Source organism: Chroicocephalus ridibundus, unplaced genomic scaffold, assembly GCF_963924245.1.
Source record: "Chroicocephalus ridibundus unplaced genomic scaffold, bChrRid1.1 SCAFFOLD_84, whole genome shotgun sequence".
Classification (NCBI taxonomy): domain Eukaryota; kingdom Metazoa; phylum Chordata; class Aves; order Charadriiformes; family Laridae; genus Chroicocephalus; species Chroicocephalus ridibundus.
The window spans coordinates 206,207-226,846 of NW_026961297.1; the positions used below are offsets into that span (position 1 = coordinate 206,207).

General features: G+C 47.2%; 1 protein-coding gene across 1 annotated transcript in view; it reads left to right on the forward strand.

Moving 5' to 3' along the window:
• The window catches only part of LOC134509218 (microtubule-associated tumor suppressor candidate 2-like), a 28,203-nt gene extending 9,820 nt beyond the window's left edge, over nt 1–18,383 (forward strand). Inside the window, exons 4-9 of the mRNA XM_063321695.1 lie at nt 6,889–6,994; nt 8,819–8,892; nt 10,453–10,551; nt 11,985–12,104; nt 14,720–14,817; nt 18,084–18,383. Of these exons, the coding sequence (XP_063177765.1) occupies nt 6,889–6,994; nt 8,819–8,892; nt 10,453–10,551; nt 11,985–12,104; nt 14,720–14,817; nt 18,084–18,300 (714 nt within the window). The 3' untranslated portion in view covers nt 18,301–18,383. The remainder of the gene's footprint in view (nt 1–6,888; nt 6,995–8,818; nt 8,893–10,452; nt 10,552–11,984; nt 12,105–14,719; nt 14,818–18,083) is intronic.
• Nucleotides 18,384–20,640: the final 2,257 nt, after the last annotated feature.

The following is a 20,640-nucleotide window of genomic DNA, read 5'->3' on the forward strand; positions in this document are numbered from 1 at the left end:
TATTCCTGATTATCTTTATTGCTTTTCCTCCCTATTATTCCTATAGGTATTTTTACATAGTAGCACATTACATTTCCATGTCTTGTCTTCACATGCTTCCAGATGTTTTACAACACAAATATTAAGACTAGCTCTGCTCCCCATGCATACTACTACCCAACCCACCTATTGTAGCCAATGTATATGAAACCAAGGGTTGAACAAGAATCTGCTTAACACAGGTAAGGCCAGCATAGTCCTGCCTGTTGTTATTTGCAATGCTAATTAAAGGGCGGTAGAGCAAAGTGATAGGGCCCATGCAACACGTAGCCGAAACACCGGTGATACACTCTGTGTTCCCTGATTTCTGCTCCACCGTTCAGTCTAATCTCTTAGATTGTACATTCCAAGTGTTTCTCCCTGCTTTGCTTTCTGCAGGTAGGTAGGAATACTACTCTCTGCAGGTAGGAATACTCTCACATGCAGCTACTTTAGTCTTATTTTTAATGGCTGGAGTGAACAAACACTAACTCACCTATGGGCACCTCTCACATGGTGGCAGAACATCCTGCTCTGGGTTGTGGCAATAATGCCTTTACCTTGCCTTTTCTCATTTGGAACTCGGTGAGCATGGGATACAGATCTGATTTTTCCAGCTGCAACCCTTACTATTGCCCACAGTTCGTGAGGGCTTTTCTCACACGAGTATCTGCTGCACTCAGGTGCACTCTGCAGTCTGTGCCCTCGCACTTTGACATGCCACAGCCCTGGCTGCCATGGGCATGCCACCCAGGTGTCTGATGCAGTACAAGGGCCAGAGATCTGCGAAACGTGAGCCTAGCCAACAGACCCCCTGTTTGCCAGCATTGTTCTCTCCATCCTGGGGATTTTGCCAATGCCCAGGGCAGCTGGAGTTGGTAGAGGGTGACTTTTTCCCTCTCTCAGGCAACGTAAATTGGCAGCAACAACCTTTGGCAACGAAAGGTCGAGGAGAAGGTTTTATGTCTGCATGCTCTGTATCTCAGGGTATCTCTAGTGCGCATTTTGGGGCTGCTGCCTGAAGCAGGAGCCTGTGGCCAAGCAGGAGCCTGTGGCCAAGGCTCCAGAGCTGCTGCTCCACCCTGCTCATGCCCAGGGCAGAGCACAGACGTGCCCCACGTGGTTCCCAAGGACGATGACAGCGCTAGCTGTGGGCTTCAGAAGCAAACCACCCCCATCAGCAGAACCCTGTGCCTGAGCTAATTTCGACCATTTAAGAGGTAAAGGCTGGTGCAGCACTGTGTGGCCGTAGCTGAAGCGCCTCCAGGAGCCAGGGAGGGGGGCTGGCCTGCGGGGAGCTCATGGGAGAGGAGAGCACCGACACAGCGCAGCAGAGGCGGCAGCCCACTGTCTTTAAGGTCAACTGTTTGTAAAACGGGAGATGACACCATTTGCTGCCTGTGCTTGATGCACTGTAAAACACTCCTGGGATGGGAATGCAAATACAAACTGAGACGGTGACAGTTTTATGTCACTCATGCCACAGCTGCCCGGTGTTAGATTTATTGTGTAACAGCAACGGTACGCCGGGGCCGGGCACAAGCGTGGTCCTCGCTGGCACGTGGGTCAGACAGCCAGGTCAGACACACGGCATCCCAGCCTGTGCCCCAGAGTTCCTGCTGCCCTGGGGACAGCCATGCAATTTGGTTTGATTCTTCAGTGGGGGGTTTGCTGAAGAACTCTTGCTGGATTTTACCTATTTCAGTTGCTGTGCCTGCTAGTTGTTCCTGATTTGCAGGCTTATAACATGCAACACAAAGGCTTTATCTGACTGGGTTGTTTTGTCCTGGACAAACTACCTTTTTCTGTTAGGGCATTGATTTTCAAAGATGCATTAGAAGGTGCTGTCAAATAGGTTTTTGTGTTCTAAACCAGATTTTTCAAAATCTTTCTCTGTAAATTCTTAGAGATGAAGATTTGGTTCTGATTTCAGTTTATGCAAGACGGTTTTCTTGCAATGCCCCTCAAATTTTCTGCTTTGCTTTCTGATATGAAGGATGGGTGGTATTCCCAAAAGCCTTGGCTTCTTTTTCCTTTCACTGTGTCAGTGTGCCAGTTTGCCTAGTAGAAGATATCAGCTCTAGCTGCAAGCCTTGCCTCTCCTGGATCACCAGGCATAAGCATTTATGAAGGAATTTGTTCTGCGAGTTAATTTTTTGCTGAGATAGTTTCTCTCTGCTGCTCTTTGAAGTGTTTCTGCAAACTTCCGAGACCACAAGAACAGATGGTGGGTTTTTTTCCCTCAAGTTGATCAGTGCAAGAAAGGGTGATATAGGTCACCATAGGACTTGACTAGAAGTATACTTATTTTTCTCCTGTTCTTATCTATTGTCATTCTATTAATCACCACACAGAAACAATGGAAAGACATCTTTCCTTCTGTTGGGCAAATAGTTCTGTCTCCTCCAGCCCTTTGGTTTGCTCCAGGGCTCTTTGTTCCTTGAATTACTGAAGTTAAGACAAACATTTTTCTCTACTGCTTTGAAAGTGCTGCTGTGAGCCTAGTATCTCAGAGTTTAAGCCCATCTTTTCAATCCATGGTTCCGTTAGCATCTCATGATGAGTTTTAGCGGGTTTTCCCTTTCAATTCCTACTCTGGCGTACACCCATCCTGTGTCAAGTGCTCTTGGATCGGAGGAGGCTGACAGGCTGGGTTGGAAAGCTGCTCACCAGGAATGTTTCTTGGTCAAGGAGAAGGAGAACTTTTTTAGCCTAGGAACCAAGGTGCATGAGGAATAAGGATCCCTAACGGCTGCTGACCCAAAGGGTTTGTAATCCTCTGGTTCTTCCTTCCCCTTCTCAGAGGAGGAGGAGAAGTTCCTGGCTCAGACCATGCCAAAACAAGCAAGCCTACTCAAGGGACTGGACTCGTTCAGCTCCAACGCTGCTGAGCTGGGACTGGTCCCAACCAGCATTAGACCAGAGGCACCTAACCCACGAGCTAAAGAGCTCTTACGCTGGGCATGGGAAAAGCCTTGTCCTTGAGCTGTCCGTCTGTGCAGGCTAATTTGGAGCTTGTGTTCATGGCGTCAATAACAACGGCAAAATTTGCAACGTTAGTCATCCCACTTCATGGTTTCCAGTCACAACTGAGTCTTCCGCACTGTATTGCTGTAGTCACCTTTTACTTTTGCACAAGATCTGAAAGGTCCCTTCCAACCTAGGTGATTCTATGATTCTAAGGTAGCTGTTGTTTCTTTGGATACACAGTTGTCAGGTTTTGAAGGCTCATCTGTCTCTGAGGAGGTGAAGGCAGCTCTTTCGGCATAGCTGAGCGTGAGAGCCAAACTCCTCACAAACAAGTCATGTGTGACAATGCATCCCAATAGTCCTCATATCTCCTTGCAAAGTAAAGGCTGCGATCCTGGCTTGCCAGCGTTTCTTGCTTGAGCTGCTCAGCTCAAGCTGTTTTGTCCACCAACTTATTGAACTTGTCCCACTAGAGCCTCCACTTGATTTTGCTTTATTAAGCCTTAAAAATCCCACCTGAACTTCTCTTTGTAGCCAGAAATAGCCATGACACAGGTTGAGTTGATCAAGCCGATAGAGAAAGTTAGTGGCAAAGCTGGAATTAATATCCAAGAGATCTGATTCCCAGTGCTAAGTAGACTATCTGCCATGAAAAACTGCAGACAGGAGGTCATGCTGGAAGATTAGAGAGAGTCATGTGGGATGTGGATATGAAACGTACAGAAGACAGAAAAATCCCTGGAGACCATTTGGAACATATTACTTGGCTTTGTAGATAAATAACCTGCCAAGGATGGTGGCAACGAAAGGAGACCCCTTCACCTTGTGAAGGCGTTGGAGTTGAGCGTAATCATTCCTATGGGGAGCTGCTCAGCTGAGAAGCAATTAAGAGTATGAATAAAGACTTAAGCAAGGGAGAGGTAAAGAACATGGCGATGCTCATGAGGGTTCAGCGCACAGACACGGTATACAAGGACATGGTGCTCTGGGAAAAGTCAAGTGATATTCTCTATCCCGTTAGTAGCCCATTGAGTCATGGGCCCCCCTTCCCCTGCTCTTTCATGCAATATATCAGCAGGCTGAGTCTCCATTGTTTTGCAAACAGTTCTTCACCACTGAATTGTCTCCCATATTATTGTGAAAATGAGTTTGGATAACTTTAAATGCCTGTCTTTCATTCTAAGAGCATGCTTTCTCCAATACAGTTGGAAAATTTGCTTCTGTTGGATAATCTAACACATACATTTGACAGTTAGACACAGTGAAATAACACTTATTCCAGTCAAGACATGCTCAGCTGCAGTAACTTTCTACCATTATTTAACATAAGAGTGAGGAAAAAAGCTGTTTCAAGTCAAGTCACTTTGCAATGAACAGCTGTTTCATTATAAAAGTGAAATAGTTTGATCCTCTGAATTCCCAGATATCACAGAGAACGTGTTAAATGTAGAGAATAAGATCACTGTGATTACAAAACCCAGAAAAGCAAATCGATGCCTTGCATTCAGAAACTGCTCTGGACCACTGACTTAACCTTGATCACTGCTTTTCTCTGTATCTTCTTTAACGATGCATATCAAAACACCATTGTTAGGGATCTGGCTTTGCCTTTAGCCAAGTCTAGTCACAAGCAATGTACCGAAGGAGCCCCAAACCCATCGGGTGCACCCGAGCACAGGCTGCCCACTGCCCTCTTCCAGCTGCCTCCCCTGCTCCCCTTATGGCTGCGTGTGGTGGGGTGCAGTTTGCTGGGCAGCCTGCAGCAGCAGGACCTCTTTCTGGCCTCAATATGAGAGCGGGAGAAGGTTTTGTAGCCTCACCGTCACCTTGGTTACTTCCACACCCGCATGAAAACTCATGTGTCTGCACAAAGGTTCTGTCATATCATTCATCAGTTTATTAGATGTGGACTCCAAACACACGATTCAAGAGGACACAGGAATTTGGGTATAAGCGACTTCGTAGATACTCTTTTTCATGTAAAAGTGTAGAATCATAGAATCATTTAGGTTGGAAAAGACCCTTGGGATCATCGAGTCCAACCATCAACCCCACCCTACAAAGTTCTCCCTTACACCATATCCCTTAACACCTCCTCTGCACTCGCTGCAGCACCTCGATATCTCTCTCGGATTGAGGTGCCCAGAACTGGACACAATACTCAAGGTGTGGCCACACCAGTGCTGAGTACAGGGGGACAATCACCTCCCTCCTTCTGCTGGTCACACTATTTCTAATACAAGCCAGGATGGCATTGGCCCTCTTGGCCACCTGGGCACACTGCTGGCTCATGTTCAGCCCCTTGTCAATTAGAACCCCCAGGTCCTTTTCTGCCAGGCAGCTCTCCAGCCACACTTCCCCAAGCCTGTAGCGATGCATGGGGTTGTTGTGGCCCAAGTGCAGGACCCGGCACTTGGCCTTGTTGAAGCACATTCCATTAGCATTGGCCCATCGGTCCAATCTACCCAAGTCTCTCTGTAGAGCCTCCCTATCCTCATGTAGATCAACGCTCCCGCCTAGCTTCGTGTCATCTGCAAACTTGCCGATGATACACTCTATGTCCTTATCAAGGTCGTCAATAAAGATGTTAAACAGAAATGGTCCCAACACCGAGCCCTGAGGGACACCACTTGTGACCGGCCGCCGGCTGGATTTAACTCCATTGACCACCACTCTTTGGGACCGCCCATCCAGCCAGTGCTCGATCCAGCAGATCGTATGCTCATCCAGGCCGTGAGCCGCCAGTTTTTCCATGAGAATTCTATGGGGGACAGTGTCAAATGCTTTTCAAAAGCCTAGGTAGACAATGTCCACAGCCTTTCCCTCATCCAATAATTGGGTCATCTTGTCATAGAAGGAGATCCGGTTCGTCAGGCAGGACCTGCCTTTCTTAAACCCATGCTGACTGTGCCTGATCCCCTGGTTGTCCATTATATGACTTGTAATGGCGCTCAAGATGATCTGCTCCATGACCTTCCCTGCTACCCAGGTCAGACTGACAAGCCTATAGTTTCCCGGATCCTCCTTTCTGCCTTTTTTGCAGATGGGTGCTACATTTGCTACCCTCCAGTCCGTTGGGACCTCCCCAGTTAGCCATGACTTCAGGTAGATAATGGAAAGTGGCTTGGCGAGCATGTCTGCCAACTCTTTCAGCACTCTTGGATGTAAGCCATCCGGTCCCATAGACTTGTACGCATCCAAGCGGTGTAGCAGGTCACTGATCACTTCCTCTTTAATTGTGATGACCTCGTCCAGCTTCCCCTCCCTGTCTCCTAGCTCATGAGGCTGGGTGCCCACGGAATAGCTAAAGACTGAGGCAAAGTAGGCATTGAGCACCTCAGTTGATAGAGTGCAATTCATTTTGCATACCCACTAGTAATAATGTCAATGTTTCTCTAGAAATAAGTATTTTACAGATATGAATAATTCATAGGCACTTTCCATGGAAGTTAATTCAAGACCTTACAATAAACATCATTGCAGCAAAGTGCCGTGAAGACAAAAACCAGGGTGGCTCAGAACTGTCTATGTTTATCTGACCATCAGAGGGAGTCGGGTCATTAATATAATTTAGATTAACGGAACGTTGAGATTTATGAACATTTCATGAATGGCTGTTTTTGCTTAAGGGATTTTTGGCCTTTTGCTTTGTTATGTACCTCTTTTATCACCGTTAAGTTAAAAGAGCAAAAATGCTACCACCAGTGACTACACGCTACCACTCAAGGCGTCGACATGCCTGTTTCGTAATGAATAAACCTGCTCAGGTGCTGGAAGTGTCACGCTCAGTAGATCCCTTTACTGTTTTCAGCTCACTGGAGCTCTTTCGCAGTGGCTTGTCAGTGTGCCACAGCATGCCTAATCGTGTCTCCATGTCTCCATCCATTGTCGTTGGAACAGGTGGAAGATATCACAGCTTCACACGAGGCTGCACTGTTACAGCTGGAAAATAACCACGTAGTTGCCATTACAGTACTGCAGGATGAGAATGACTGGAAGATTCGAGGTAAGCCAGCGACAACCCAATGGCTACAGAGCTCTTCCAGAGCGGAAATTAGCGCTGTAGTGAGATTGTGTAAACCTGGATTTTCTTCCTCCAGAGTAGATGATAGAGAAAGTTCGTGTTGGTCTAGTGCTTTCACGTGGGGTGGACCACCAGGTTCGTGCTAGTGGTGAGGGAGAGCTGTATGCAGTGTGTACAGCATCTAACTTGGACCTGAGACTATCGGAGGGGTCTCTGCGACAACAATAAGGCTCTCTCCATGGGCTGCTGAACACAGAGTCCAAGTTCCACCTCACTTCACACCCAGACTTTTCTCAAGAGCCTGAGGAGGTGTTCAGGAGGCTAGAGCTCATTGAAGATCTCCAAATTTAGGTGCTTAAATGCCTACACTGCTTCTAAAAACAAGACTCATCATTTTCAGGAGCACAAGTCTGGCCATGCTGAGCTGATCAAAGCCACATGCTGGTGCAAATCTGCACCTCAGCACCGTTACCTTAATTTTTTGTTATGGTTTTTCCACAGGACTTGATGCTGCAGAGAGAGCTGCTTCCTCCCTACCAGCTCAGTATCTAAATAAATGTCTTTGTACATGCTTTAGCTGACATTTAGCAGATATCTGTACAATCGCCCTCTTTTTTTTTTTCTTTTAAATATAAGCATGGTCTAATATTTAAATAGCTCTGGTAGGTTTTCCCACAGCTTTCCCCAGACCAAGCCACATTGCTTAGCTCTGCACTGTGTCAATTAGGGACACAGTCGACAGCACAACTTGAGCTGAGAACAGCCTATTCCCCTTTCCCGTAGGCAGAGATGGTATCATCTAGCGTACGATTTTTAAATTAACATATACAATTTCGAAAATAACAAAAGAAGAGCTGTTCCTTGCTTGAGGATGTTCATATCTGTCCATTTGCGTTAGTATTTTCTGACGATAAATCTTGGCAGCGGTTTATCAGGGCTCTGGTGGCCAAAGTTTGTACTCCCTGCTCCTGGTGTGGCTACGAAATGCCCTCCTGTGCATGGAAAAGGCATTGCAGCAGCTGCCGTCTGGTGCCATGTACAGGGCACTAGAGCAATAGTAGTATTATTGCTGTTATTGTGGCTAGCGAGCAATAGTTCGAGGGAAAAACCCCATAGATCTGGGGGTAAAGACACAAAAAATAAAGTGTCCGAGTACCAAAAAGGTAGGTTCTACTGCTGTACTGAATGACAATTTGATGCCATTGGTTTAGAGATTAAACTTTATACTGCTTTGGTTATTATTAAGTCCAGTGTGAGTTGTTCTAGTAAGGAAACCTTAAGTCATGTAATATAAATAGAGGAGTTTTTTCTCTTCGGGGTCTGTCAGTCTCACTGATGCAATAAACCTCACGGGTCATTCGCCACAGCTCCTGGAGAAGTACTATCACATGTATTTTTGCATCCCAGTTACTGGCCCCTCTATCTCCCCAAAGAAATTCCAACCCAAGCTTTTAAGTATATTCAGTGTAAAACTCTTTGATTTGGGGACATTCACTCTGAACGGGTGTGTCAGACTGACCCTTTTCAGATCAGAGCCCCTGAGAGCCGGGAATTCTGAGCAGTTCTGAAAAGTCAGAATCTGTTCGTGTAGAAATAGAGGTACCCGCAGCCACCGAAAGGGCAGGAAATCCTGATGCTCAAAACAATTCACCTAAGGTCACAGAGTAGATTACGACCAGTTTCCTACTCAACCTCCATGCCCTAAAACTCCATCCCGAATTGCGCTTGGCTCCTGATGTCTGTGCTCTTGGACCCTGGCTTGCTGGATTTCACTTAGCAGTGTCGTGTCTGTGTGTCTTCCCCCAGAACTGAATACTGCTCACGAGCTGGAAAAGGCACAATTAGAAGAGAATTTTGAAAAGCTGCGGCTGTCACTCCAGGTTAGCAGTTTTGTTATTCCCCACCCCTGGAATGATGTTGTGGAGCAGCTGACGGGGCAGCCCCAGCCCCATTGCCGGCTGCTTCTTACCAGCTCTAGTACCTCTTGTCCTCTGCCCGGCCAAACTGGGATCTGGCAGCAAAGGTGCCCCCTCAGGTTTTTTCCTCCCCTGCCTTGGCTGGTTCAGCAAAATACTATCTGAAAGAGGAGAGAGGGAAAACCTAAAGGGAGGAAAAGGCAGCTGGATAAAGCAACGAAATGTCCTTTTGACCCTGCTGGCGGCTGGCCCAGCATAAGGAGCAAAGATGAGCTCTTCCCTGCATGGTGGGGAGAGCTCCAGCACCTGCCGTGCCTGTGAGCATCACCTTCTCTACGTGCTACCCTCGGGCAGACACCCCCGGGGCTCAGAAACGCTCGCCTCTCCCTGCCTGGCCCTGTGCCTGTGCTCTCAACTCTTTCCCACTGCCTGAAGACAGAGGAGCCAGTCCCGCGTGTAGACACGTCGCCATTCCCACCGGAAGGCAATGCGGTCCCTGGTGAGGGATGCCCCGGGGCTGGCCCTGCTGTGCAGCCAGGCTGTGGCTGGCCAGGATCAGCCCTGCCCATCATATCTCCCACATCCCACTATTTAACACCAAGCTCAAGATCATCTTGGCTTTTTCAGTCCTTCTAACAACTCCATGCTGTTCTCACTCTCTAGATGAAGAAATCCCAAGGAGTGGAGGGCAGAAACATGCCCCTGGGATTCATGCTAAGTTTGGAAATCTTGTGTGAACAAATGAAAATGCCACAGCAAATAATGCAAGCGCTGTTTGATTTCCTAGGCAGAGATGAATTGCACTTTTTAAAACCCCTGACGAGCACATATCGTTGCACCCAGCAACTGCCACTGCCTTCCTCAGGCGGCTGTGACAGTTTGAGGCGTGTCAGCAGTTTTGCAATGAGCACTGATGTACTGTTATGGCCAAGAAATTACACGTATGAAAGATAAGAATACCAATTTCACGGCAACTGTGGCTTTTACAGATGTTGTATATAGAGAGGTAACAAAAATATGATTGCTTAAAATAACGTGTTGTTCCTGTGTATAGCTCTGAGATGAAATGACGATCTTTTAAAGCCCACACCACTAATTCATCGTTGCGTGTTACCATGTTAGAAGCCCAGAAAGGTGAAGGAAGCAGGGACGGGGTAGCTACCGCCTCATTCAGGCTCTAGGGACCGCACAAATGATCTCTTTCATGCCTGTGATAGTAAATGCCAGCTCACTTAAGGAAGGACATGCTCGTTCTCATCCAGCCCAAGGTGATGGCGTGATTTAGCATCCAAGAAACTTCATGAACTAGTTCCAGTTAGCGTCAGCCAGCCTCAGGCGTTGCAGAGATTTTGGGATTTCCTGAGGCACTGGGTTATCACTGTATGTTCAAGTGGCCTTGCATAAAACATACCACCTTGCAGAAGTTTCTAAGCCTTGTTCGACTCCCCTGGTGGTTTCTCAGTGCAGATTGACTTGTATGAATGTAAGAGGGGTGATAACACGGTTGATGTGTCTCCCGTCCAGGACCAGGTAGACACCCTCACCTTCCAGAACCAATCTCTGAAGGCCAAAGCAGACCGATTTGAAGAGGCTCTGAAGAAAAACACCGAGGAACAGCTGAAGGTAGATGGCGACTATAACTGTACGGTCATCAAGATACATGTTTCTAAGTATGACTCACATCATGCGATTAAGTGGATGGCAATGGGATCCTTACCCCAGGGACTGGGGGGCAGGTCCCAACCAAGACCCCAGTTAGCTTTGACGAGGAGTCAGAAATCTTAGTCTAGGTTCATAATTTTCTGATTTTACTTCTTTTTCTTTATTCTTTCACCCAGCCTTTGTAGCTCTATTTCCAACACATTTCACATTTCATTAACTCCATCTAGTACATCCTTACTGTTGTCTATTCTTCTTTCCCTTCTTCCTCTCTTTACTTTTTGTCTTTTCACATTTAGGTTTCTTTTTTTTGTTGTTGAGTGCCTTCTGAACTAACTTCTTTGATATCCTCTGTATCCCCTCATTTTTTTCTGGGCTTGCAGGGGACAGCCCTGTCATATGAAATATTTATTCAGCTGCTGTCTATGGGGGCCATGCTGCTTATTTACAGTGTGTAAGTAAACACACACTGCAATTATTTATCTGAAATGAAATAAATAACACTGAAATGACCCTCCAAAAAGAGGTTTCTTTTAACTTGGGGCATTTCAGTGTGTTCACAGCACAACCCCATCGGCAGTTGCATCAACAGGACAGGGGGGACAGAAGAAAAACAGTGGGGTGAGGAAAGGGCTCAGTGAGTTTTTAGGTGAGAGCACTCCTTAGGAAAGGAGCACAAATGTCTGGAACAGGTTTGGCCATGGGACACAGGGAGCATCTGTCCCTTTCCACCTCCACTGTACTGATTTATGTGAAAGGACAAATTCTGCTGTGTCACAGTGATGTTAATGCTGAGTACCGCCAGGCAGTTCACTGGGAAAAATACAAACAGCTTAAGTCAGCAACAGTATTTCATCAGTGTAATTCAGAGCACATCTTTTGCCCATGAATCGAACCCTGGTGTCCCCTACCTCTGAAGTTCTCAAGCAGAGGAGGAATTTTTTCCCACTGGATCTGATCTTTGTTAACGGGCACCGTGATGCAGTGATGCAGGCAAGGCAGAACACTGTAGTTTTCCCTTCCAGCCCCCTTTTCCAGTTTCCTCAGTTTCGGGTTTGTACTTTTCCTAAGCCAAAATACCTGCACAGTCATAAAACAGCTCATGCAATTCCCAAGCTATGAGTAGGAATGAGGTTGCTGAACAACCTGGCAGCCCATTCTTCTAGCCATGAGGCTGGTCAAAAGAAAGGTACCACTAGCTATCCAGCCAAAGGGATGGTCTCAAGGAGAATATCAGGGTTCGGATGGGCTGTGGAGGCCCAAGTCCAGGTGGTTTTCACATCACTGAGACTCTCAAACCACTTTGAGAAATTTCCTCCGCATTGAGGAAACTTTATCTTATGGTGGAAGATGCATTTATGACTGATATGTATCCAAATCACTGGTATATTTCCTAGATTGTACGAGCTCCGTATCTGCACTTAGAAGAAGATCTGAAGAGCTTCAAACATGTTCTGGAAATGAAGAACCATCAGATTCACCAACAGGAGAAGATGATTATGGAGCTAGAAATGCAGGTGAGTTGTCATTTTTCCTCCAGAGGAGACGTCACAGAGATGATAAAGTAAAAGTTTGGTTACAGCAGATGAACTTAAAAAGGGTGAGACAACACATGGTGTTGGGGAAAGACACAAAGAGGTTCATAAATGGCTATGTATTGTGCTGTTCCACTGTCAGCCTGCGTAGCTGATTCTACTGTACCATGTGTCAGGTTTTCACTCAGAAATTGGGATCTTATCCCATCCCTTGATTTCTCCTACACATCCGTTGATCTCTATTGCTTTTTCATGCAATACCGGCTCAGCCTGTTACGTTAGCCAGTGAGGCAAGTGGTGTAGGAAGAATGGAGGAAGGGGAACTTTGTGGAAGGCCAGGGCTTTATTTTGTACACCAGCCTGCACCATGTGCCCCAACAGGAGTCAGGTTCAGGGCTGGAAAGGACAAGTGGAGGAAGATTGAGATGTGTGTGTCTTGCTGCTGCTTGTGCAGGCATTTAGGGAGCTCCCAGCCGCGAGTATGAATTAGCGATATTCAGCAAGCAGTCCCTATGCTGGGAAAGGTCTCTCCAACCCTAAAGCGATGCTTTTCTGCAGCCTGTGCTGTTTTCTCATCCTTTGCTTGTCGGGGTCCCTAACGAAGAACTCCCCGGTTCACCATCAATTACATTTTTTTGTTGGAAAGGGGATTGATTTTGTAAGGCATATCCTACAGTGACAGTAAACGTGTGGCGTGGTGAGAGGATGAGGCACCACCTCAGCTGGGGAGCCAGAACAGCTGGGTCAGCACAGCATTCAGCAAGATTTGTTTCCATTTACGGGGAAATTGGAGAACTCTGATGGTGATTTTGCTGAACAGATGCTTGAGTAAGTGAAAGTAGAGAGAAGTGCCTCTGCAACTGAGGCTTGTTAACTGTGCTCCTTCCAACACGCTGCTCCTGGAGCAAAGCCAGCATCTGAAAACATGCGCTGTAGTGTTATACTGAAAAAACAAAAAATCCCAAACAACAACCTGCATAGTTCCTGGTCATTTTGCTGCTTTTGCTAATTAACCCCATGTGAGCACACAGGCCTGCTCCTGCCTTTTATCACAGTAAAACACTGGCCCTACTGTTGTCCAAAGGCACAACTGCTTTCTCTTTAAAGAGTTACCTTTGTAGGTGCAAGAACATCTTCAGGGCATCTCCAAATGCTCTGAAAGATGGGGTGCCTCACAAGGGAGCAGGAGGGCATTTCAAATACAGGGTCAGGCTTGGCTCCTTGTCCTCCCTAAGGGAGGCTAGAAATGAAGGTGGCAGGAGAGGAGTGGTATAGGGTGAGGGTTGCAGTGGAGGGGGAAGGAGATGCACAGATCTCTTCCATGCTTCATGCTGGCATAGCTACTACTTATTAGAACTACTGAGGAAGCAGAGAGGCTAGCCATGGTAGTGATGCCTCTCTCAGAGCATTTCAAAACAGGGCCAGAATCCTTGTGCTGCTCTAACAAAATATACGGGGAGAGGCCAGAATATCTAAGAATCGGGAGTATCCTTTACAGTTACCTGCATAGACTGGGAACCACTGCACAAAACTGATGTCTCCACCATGAAGTGTGAGTTATTGCAAACTCCTGTGCACAATATTTTGGTTCTTTATAAAAGGTTGGGAAATTGAATAACCGAGCTCACACAGAAATAAGGTTACCCTGTGATATCTTGTTTTCTTCCAAAAGCGTTGAATCCAGCAAAATTCAAACTGCTGGAAAACCAAGAACTAAGGTGATAAATTATGTCATATTCAAAACTTGGGGAAAAGAGGGCATCTGAGGCTGTGCTACATTTTACTGATGTTTTAATACACTGCTATTGACATGCTCAAACTTTGTCCTTGAACTGTCCTGAGGAAAAGCTACCTATGCTTGGGATGGGATTAATGTCATTTAATTGTAGCTTAAAGTTAAATGACTAGTTTAAGCCTGTCATTTAAGCCAACACTGCCAGCAGTGGAGGGAAGTGTCTCCAAAGGGCAGCCCACCTCATGTGAATGCAGCAGCCATCTAAGGCTGCTTCTGGGCGTAATCCGCCCTGGTGGGTAACTCCTTCCTCCCCATACCCATGGAATCACAATCCTAGAGGCTGGATACCAGACATTTATGTCCAATGGGGTTAGTTGAGCTGGATGAGGCACATCATACCACCTGGCATTCCTCCTTCATCGATATGATGAAGTGGGCTGACCACTCCCACTACAGTGTCCTCTTCATGCTGGGCATCCCCATGCTTCCCAGGTGCCACCAGCTCCCTGTCCACAACAACAGCTGGTAACGCTGGCGCCTGAGGGATGAAAGTTGTCAGGGCATCATCAAGGAAGACGTTTCATTTGTGCTGACAAGACTAAGAACCTCCTTTTCCTCAGTTAGAAGTAAGGGTTGGTTCAGCTCTGCCTCCACTCCATGCTCTGCTGATGACCCCACTTGCTTCACCAGTATGATGTGGTGTGAGTCAGACCTCTAAGTCTTAGCTGCATCTCAAGATGACCACATCCATCTATCCCCAGATTTTAGAATTTGCTCTAGGGACAAATAAAGATAAAGAACAAATCCTCTTGGATCAGGTGTTGGGCTTTCTTCAGACTTAACGAACCTTCTTTTGTTGCAGGTTGAGAAAAATTTTAAACTGGAAGAGAAAATCACCATGCTGCAACAGCAGAATGAAGAACTCAGAGCCAGAATTGAGCAAAACACTGTCATAACAAGGTTTGTGCTGGTATTTGCAATCTGCCTGAGCCTGAAAGGAGACTGCAGATCTTGACTGCCCACGGCTGACACTTATTTCAGAAGGGGAAAAACTTACTTCCTCCTGAACGTCTATTGGTGTCCTGATCTGCTTGTTTTATTAAACAATCCGTTTTATATCGGGGTTTGCTTACTCTAACTTAAGGAATGCCACATATCTGTCTGTGTAGTTCCATGATTTTGACATGCTGCTGAGAGCAAAGTTGCCGGTGGCTTCTGATCTCAGTGTCAGTGCCCTGAGACCCCTCAGTCAGTGGGTAACAAAGGTGGGAAATGGGGCAATTTCAGAAGAGACATCATCACGGTGCCACTGTCACTCAGGCAGGGTTATCCTTAGGTGGGTTTTTTCATCTGCACTGTCTATTTGCACCCTTGTCACAACCTGATAAGGGTGACACGGCTCCGTGTGTTAGGTAGTGTAGAAATAGAGAAGGGTAGGACAGTCCCTGTCCCAGAGAGTTCATAGTCTGCTGTAAGGGAAGAGACGGCAGCTGGAGCCAGGCAGAAAGGGTACCAGGGGGAGACGCTGGAGCTGAACTTGTCCCAACACACCAGCTGTCACTGTTGCCCCAAATGATGCCATTGGCCTAAAATGCAATCTAAGTTTTAGCTGACTTTTTAAGGCTTTGGTGTCTCATCTCTGGTTTCAATTTAGTTTTTATCTTTCCGGTGCCTCCTCTATTAACGGTTTAGCCTTTTAAAAAAATTGTCTCTTGCGTGTAGATATTTTTAAAAGGCAGCATTGCTTGTACTAACATTCAGGTTGGGCTGAGGATTATGTTTCATCACGCCTGATTGTAAATAGCTGTAACACACGTGTCGCTGTCTGAGGAGGGTATCTACATACAGCCTTTCTGTGCCCGGGGAGGAAAAGCAGGAATTTTTAAGGTCTGGTTCACCAGACCAGTTTGGGACACCCGCTTTTGGACTGGACAAATTGTGGTCTGGAAGTGGCAGTCTCTCTCCAGGCCTGTGACGGCAGCCAGGGTGCCTGCTTCGGTGCTTGGTGTCTCCCTGCGCAGCAGCTCCCTGCCCTCGGCTGGGCGAATAGCACCCTCCACCCCCTGCCAGCAGCCGGCTGCAGCGCTTTGCTTCGTGCCTGTAACTGTGTAGGTACTGGTTTCGAAGAACATCTACCAGGAGAAATTCTGAATTTGAGGTCGGCCTGAAAAGTCAACTTAGAGGACAGTCATTTTCAGCAGTAGCAGTTTGGGGACAGCATCAGACAGGGCTTTGAAGCTGGCGTTGTTAAAACATGTGTTTTCCTGGCAGCGGTAGCCACCCCAGCTGCTCGTTTCTGTTGTGCTGGCACTGCCTGGGAAGTGCAGGGTGAACGAGCTCAGGGAGCTGCCCTTGCCGGGGAACAGCGCGGATTAGAGCTATTTCTGTTGATTTGCAGTTTGGGAGCCCACGCGGCCGTGGCAGCCCAGCAGCAGCAAGAGGAGGGAGGGGAGCAGGAGGGATGAGGACAAGAGCAAAGCCAGCCTTTGCAGCACGGCCAGGATGGGGGTCCTGGAGGCATCAGGGGGCCGAGGGGCGCACTACAGAGCTATTTCCAATCATAAGCCAAGGGCAGGTTCAAAGGAAGGGAGAAGAGCCTTGCAGGTAGATCATGCACCAGCTTTGGGCACAGGAACTCCACAGAATCTCTGCTGGGACTTCCCCAAGTGCTTGAATGAATCATCTGATTTCCCAACATCTCAGATTCTCCCTCCAAATTAACCAGCATTTTCTTGGTTCTCTGGACTGGGGATGTTTGAGGAATGGTTGTTTCCAGCACCCTAGAGATGAAGATGACCAGGAGGGTGTCTGGTCTCTGTTGGCATAACCTAGGCACCTACTGACCTCTCAGCCTTTTGGGAGAGGCTTTAACATGAGTTGAGGGCACGACTCAAGTGCTTTCCCCTGCATCCCTACCATGTCAGTGTGCCCCTGCAGACCTCTGTGGCTTTATGGCTGTGATTTGTTACAGCTCCTCAAACTGCAGGGAGGCTGGCAGAGGAACGCGTCTGATCCTAAGTCTGCAGTGCTGGGGATAGGTTAGGTCTAAAATTGGAGCATATATCTCAAGATACAAACTCAATAGTGAGAACACATTTGCTTTTACATTGCCTCTCTTCCTTCTTCTGTCTGAATGATGAAGAGGGGCTGAACGGGCATCTCTGCCTTTTAGAAGCAGCAACGCTGCATCTGCCCATCTCCCTGCCCCTGGCGCAGCAGAGGCAGATGCAGGTTGGCTGGGCTGAAGGCAGAGTCTCTGCTAAAGGATGCCGGCACTGCTGGGCTGTGCGAGCTGCCGCTGTCTCCATGTGGCATGAAGGTGGCTCTGCCTGTGTCCGGTCACGTCACCTTAGGTGACACAGTGTAAATTACCAGCGCAATGTGCACGAGGCTAAAATAAGTGCGATAAGCTCCTTTCTCCATCCACGTGCCAAAGCAGGTCTCTCTGGAGGACGTGTCCACATGCTGTAAGGTGTGTTCACAGGCATCTGGCTACTTTTCTGCTCAAACGTCTCCCTGCTTACCTGCTCCTGCCCAAGCGTAATGGGGCTGCAGAAGCTAGGTGTTCCTGCATGCATCCTCCAGGATGGTGGTGTTGCCAGCACATGCCCCAAACACTTGTCTGTCAGGTCCCGCAGCCTGCCTGCACTGCCCTGTCTTTTTTAAAACCAGTCACCTGGTTAGGTGAGACCTTACTGCAGCCTTTCAGTACTTAAAGGGGGCTTATAAGAAAGATGGGGACAAGCTTTTTAGCAAGGGCCTGTTGTGATAGGACAAGGGGTAATGGTTTTAAACTAAAAAAGGGTAGAGTCAGATTACATATAAGGAAGAAAGTTTTTACAATGAGGGTGGTGAAACACTGGCACAGGTTGCCCGGAGAGGTTGTAGATGCCCCATCCCTGGACACATTCAAGGTCAGGTTGTGAGCAACCTGATCTAGTTGAAGATGTCCCTGCTCGTTGCAGGGGGGTTGGGCTAGATGACCTTTAAAGGTCCGTTTCAGCCCAAACTATTCTACGATTCTGTGATTCTAGGGACGGAATGAGACGTGACACGACGGGACGGGACGGGACGGGATGGGATGGGATGGGATGGGATGGGATGGGATGGGATGGGATGGGATGGGATGGAGGGAGGTGCTGGGGGTCCTGCCTGGCCCTGCCTCTTGTGCAGAACTGGCTGCATTAATTCCACCACCTTACATGTTGTCCTGCTTACCTCTCCAGGCAACTGTCAGAGGAGAACGCTAATCTCCAAGAATACCTTGAGAAAGAAGTGGAGGAGAAGAAGAAGCTGAGCAGGACTAACGAAGAGCTTCTCTGGAAGCTGCAGGAGAGAGAAGCCGTGAGCCCCGTGAAACTCCCACCGCCATCGTCCACTTCTTTTTATCGCTGCTCATCAGGGCACTCCTCTCCAGCAAAAGTCAGAACCTTGCGGCGATGATTCGGCGCCTGACCCCCAAAGGTCCCCTGCCTTTTCTGCATTTCCAATCTGCTACATGTTACCATCCAGCGAAGTATTACCATCAACAGGCGCCCAGGATTCGTGGCTGCAGGCATGCTCGGTAGCTGCATAGCTTTGCACTAGGCAGGGTACTCTTATCGTCCCCACATAGGAGCTCTTGGTTCTGACGTGTTGATTAGGGTAGCAAAAAAGATAGCAAAAAGCTAGGACAGCAGAAGGTTAGGATAGCAAAATGTTTAGCTTGGTGTATTAACATTTTAACTGTGGTTAGAGCCAAAAGTTGGAAACTACTATGTTAATGGTTCATCAGAATGAACTTTTGCTGCAGTATTTCAGGTTAGTTACAAATACAGTTCAAGCTGTTAATATTTCTGTATATGTGTCTGTGTTTATATACATGTACGTCTTGTACCTTTATACCTATTTATAGACACACACACATATATATGTAGTTGAAGATGTTCTGAATTGCTTTTTTTATATTATTGGATACTACTAAGTGCTGATATATTTTCATTACAGTCAGCAGTTTTCTAACTCGTGCCTAAGACTTGTATCTAAATGAAAAGCATTTCTGTTTAGCTTCCCAGGAATATTTATACCCAATCTAGAAGAAAGTTACACAGAAGGAGAAGCGCCTTCCAAATGACCACCAAGTGGTACTCTATGTAACATGAACACCAGCGACTTTGAAATTTTGAGACAGTACTGCCTTTGAAACCATCACCTTTGCATTGACCACCAGATAAGATACGCATACCATTCACTGCTTTTGAACTCTTAGCATCGATAAGTGGAGATAGGCTAGAGATGAGAAACCTGAGGGTTTTTAGCGAATTTGATAGAGGTTACTGGTTAACGTGTTTCAATTTTAGTGAATTTAAATCCTAGTTAGGTCTTACCTTGTTTTACCTTGTCCTGGTTTGGGTACAATTAAAATCTCTGCTTGTAGGTTCTGGTCCATTTTGATTTATTTAAAGTCCCGTAAGCAAGAAGGAGAAGGTAAGTTATTCAACCTCGATCTTTGCTTGCCAAGAGGTTGCCAGTATTAGGATGAGATACCGGGCACCTGATGGGGCTCCGGGTTCCTCCCATCTGTAACACCAAACAGTGGTGCAACACCAGCGGACTACATGGGCGCAACTGAGGTCAGAATTTCTTTCCTTCCCCATATAGATATTATTTCACATTGCTAAAGCTTACCCAAAGTTCCAGAGCACTTTTAAGGTTCATGGAAAAAAGCGGCTAAACTACCTTTAACTTTCCCTGCTTGGGGTTCACCCAGGCTTGGCGTGACCCCCACCCGAGGGGGTGGCGAGGATGAGGAGTGGATGGGGTGGGACGGGCTGCAGGTCCCTCGTGGGCACTGCTAGCAAGAAAAAAAATATGCCTGAGCGTAATTTTTTTTGAAAAAAGGGAGATCTGTGGGATGCTTTTCTACCCAGCTTGGGGCAAAGAGCCTGCGTGCATTCCTGCTCTGAGCACCGGGGTCAAAGTAAGCGAGAGACGGTACGTGCAGAGAATCCCCGGGGTGCAGGAGCACAGCGGGGAGGGCGGCGCTCCTACCCGGCTCTGCTCGGATGGGAGCTGTGCTTCAGCTTTCCTGGGAAGTACTCAGGATTCACAGACCGCAGCTTAGATACAGCTTCAATCACCATCAAAGCGCCTGTGACCTGTTCCACAGCACTAGAAAAAAAAAAAAAAAAAAAAAAAAGGATTTTTTTCTCCTTTTTAGAGAAATGTATTTTTGTAGCAGCTTTTGCGTGATACTGTGATAAACTGAGCATCTTGTTAGAATAGATCCTGCCACACCAACTACTACTGTTGAAGTGCATTACGAGATTTTAGTGTGTGCAGCGAGTACAACCTGAAAGTAGGACAGGCACCCAACACACACAGGCACACAAAGCCCCTCCTTGCCAAGTACAACCTTAATCACTTTCATACTTGCTAAATGCACAGATAGCTGCAATACCTACTGCATTGTCATGTTGCAGTCTGCCCAAACAATTCTGAAACAATGAGATCACAGGATCATAGAATGGTTTGGGTTGGAAGGGACCTTAAAGATCATCTAGTCCAACCCCCCCGCCATGGGCAGGGACATCTTTCAATAGATCATGTTTCTCAAAGCCCCATCCAGCCTGGCCTTGAACACTTCCAGGGATGGGGCATCCACAACTTCTCTGGGCAACCTGTTCCAGTGTCTCACTGCCCTCACAATAAAGAATTTCTTCCTTATGTCCAATTTAACTCTACCATCTTTTAGTTTAAAGCCGTTACTCCTTGTCCTGTCACTACAGGCCCTGGTGAAAGGTC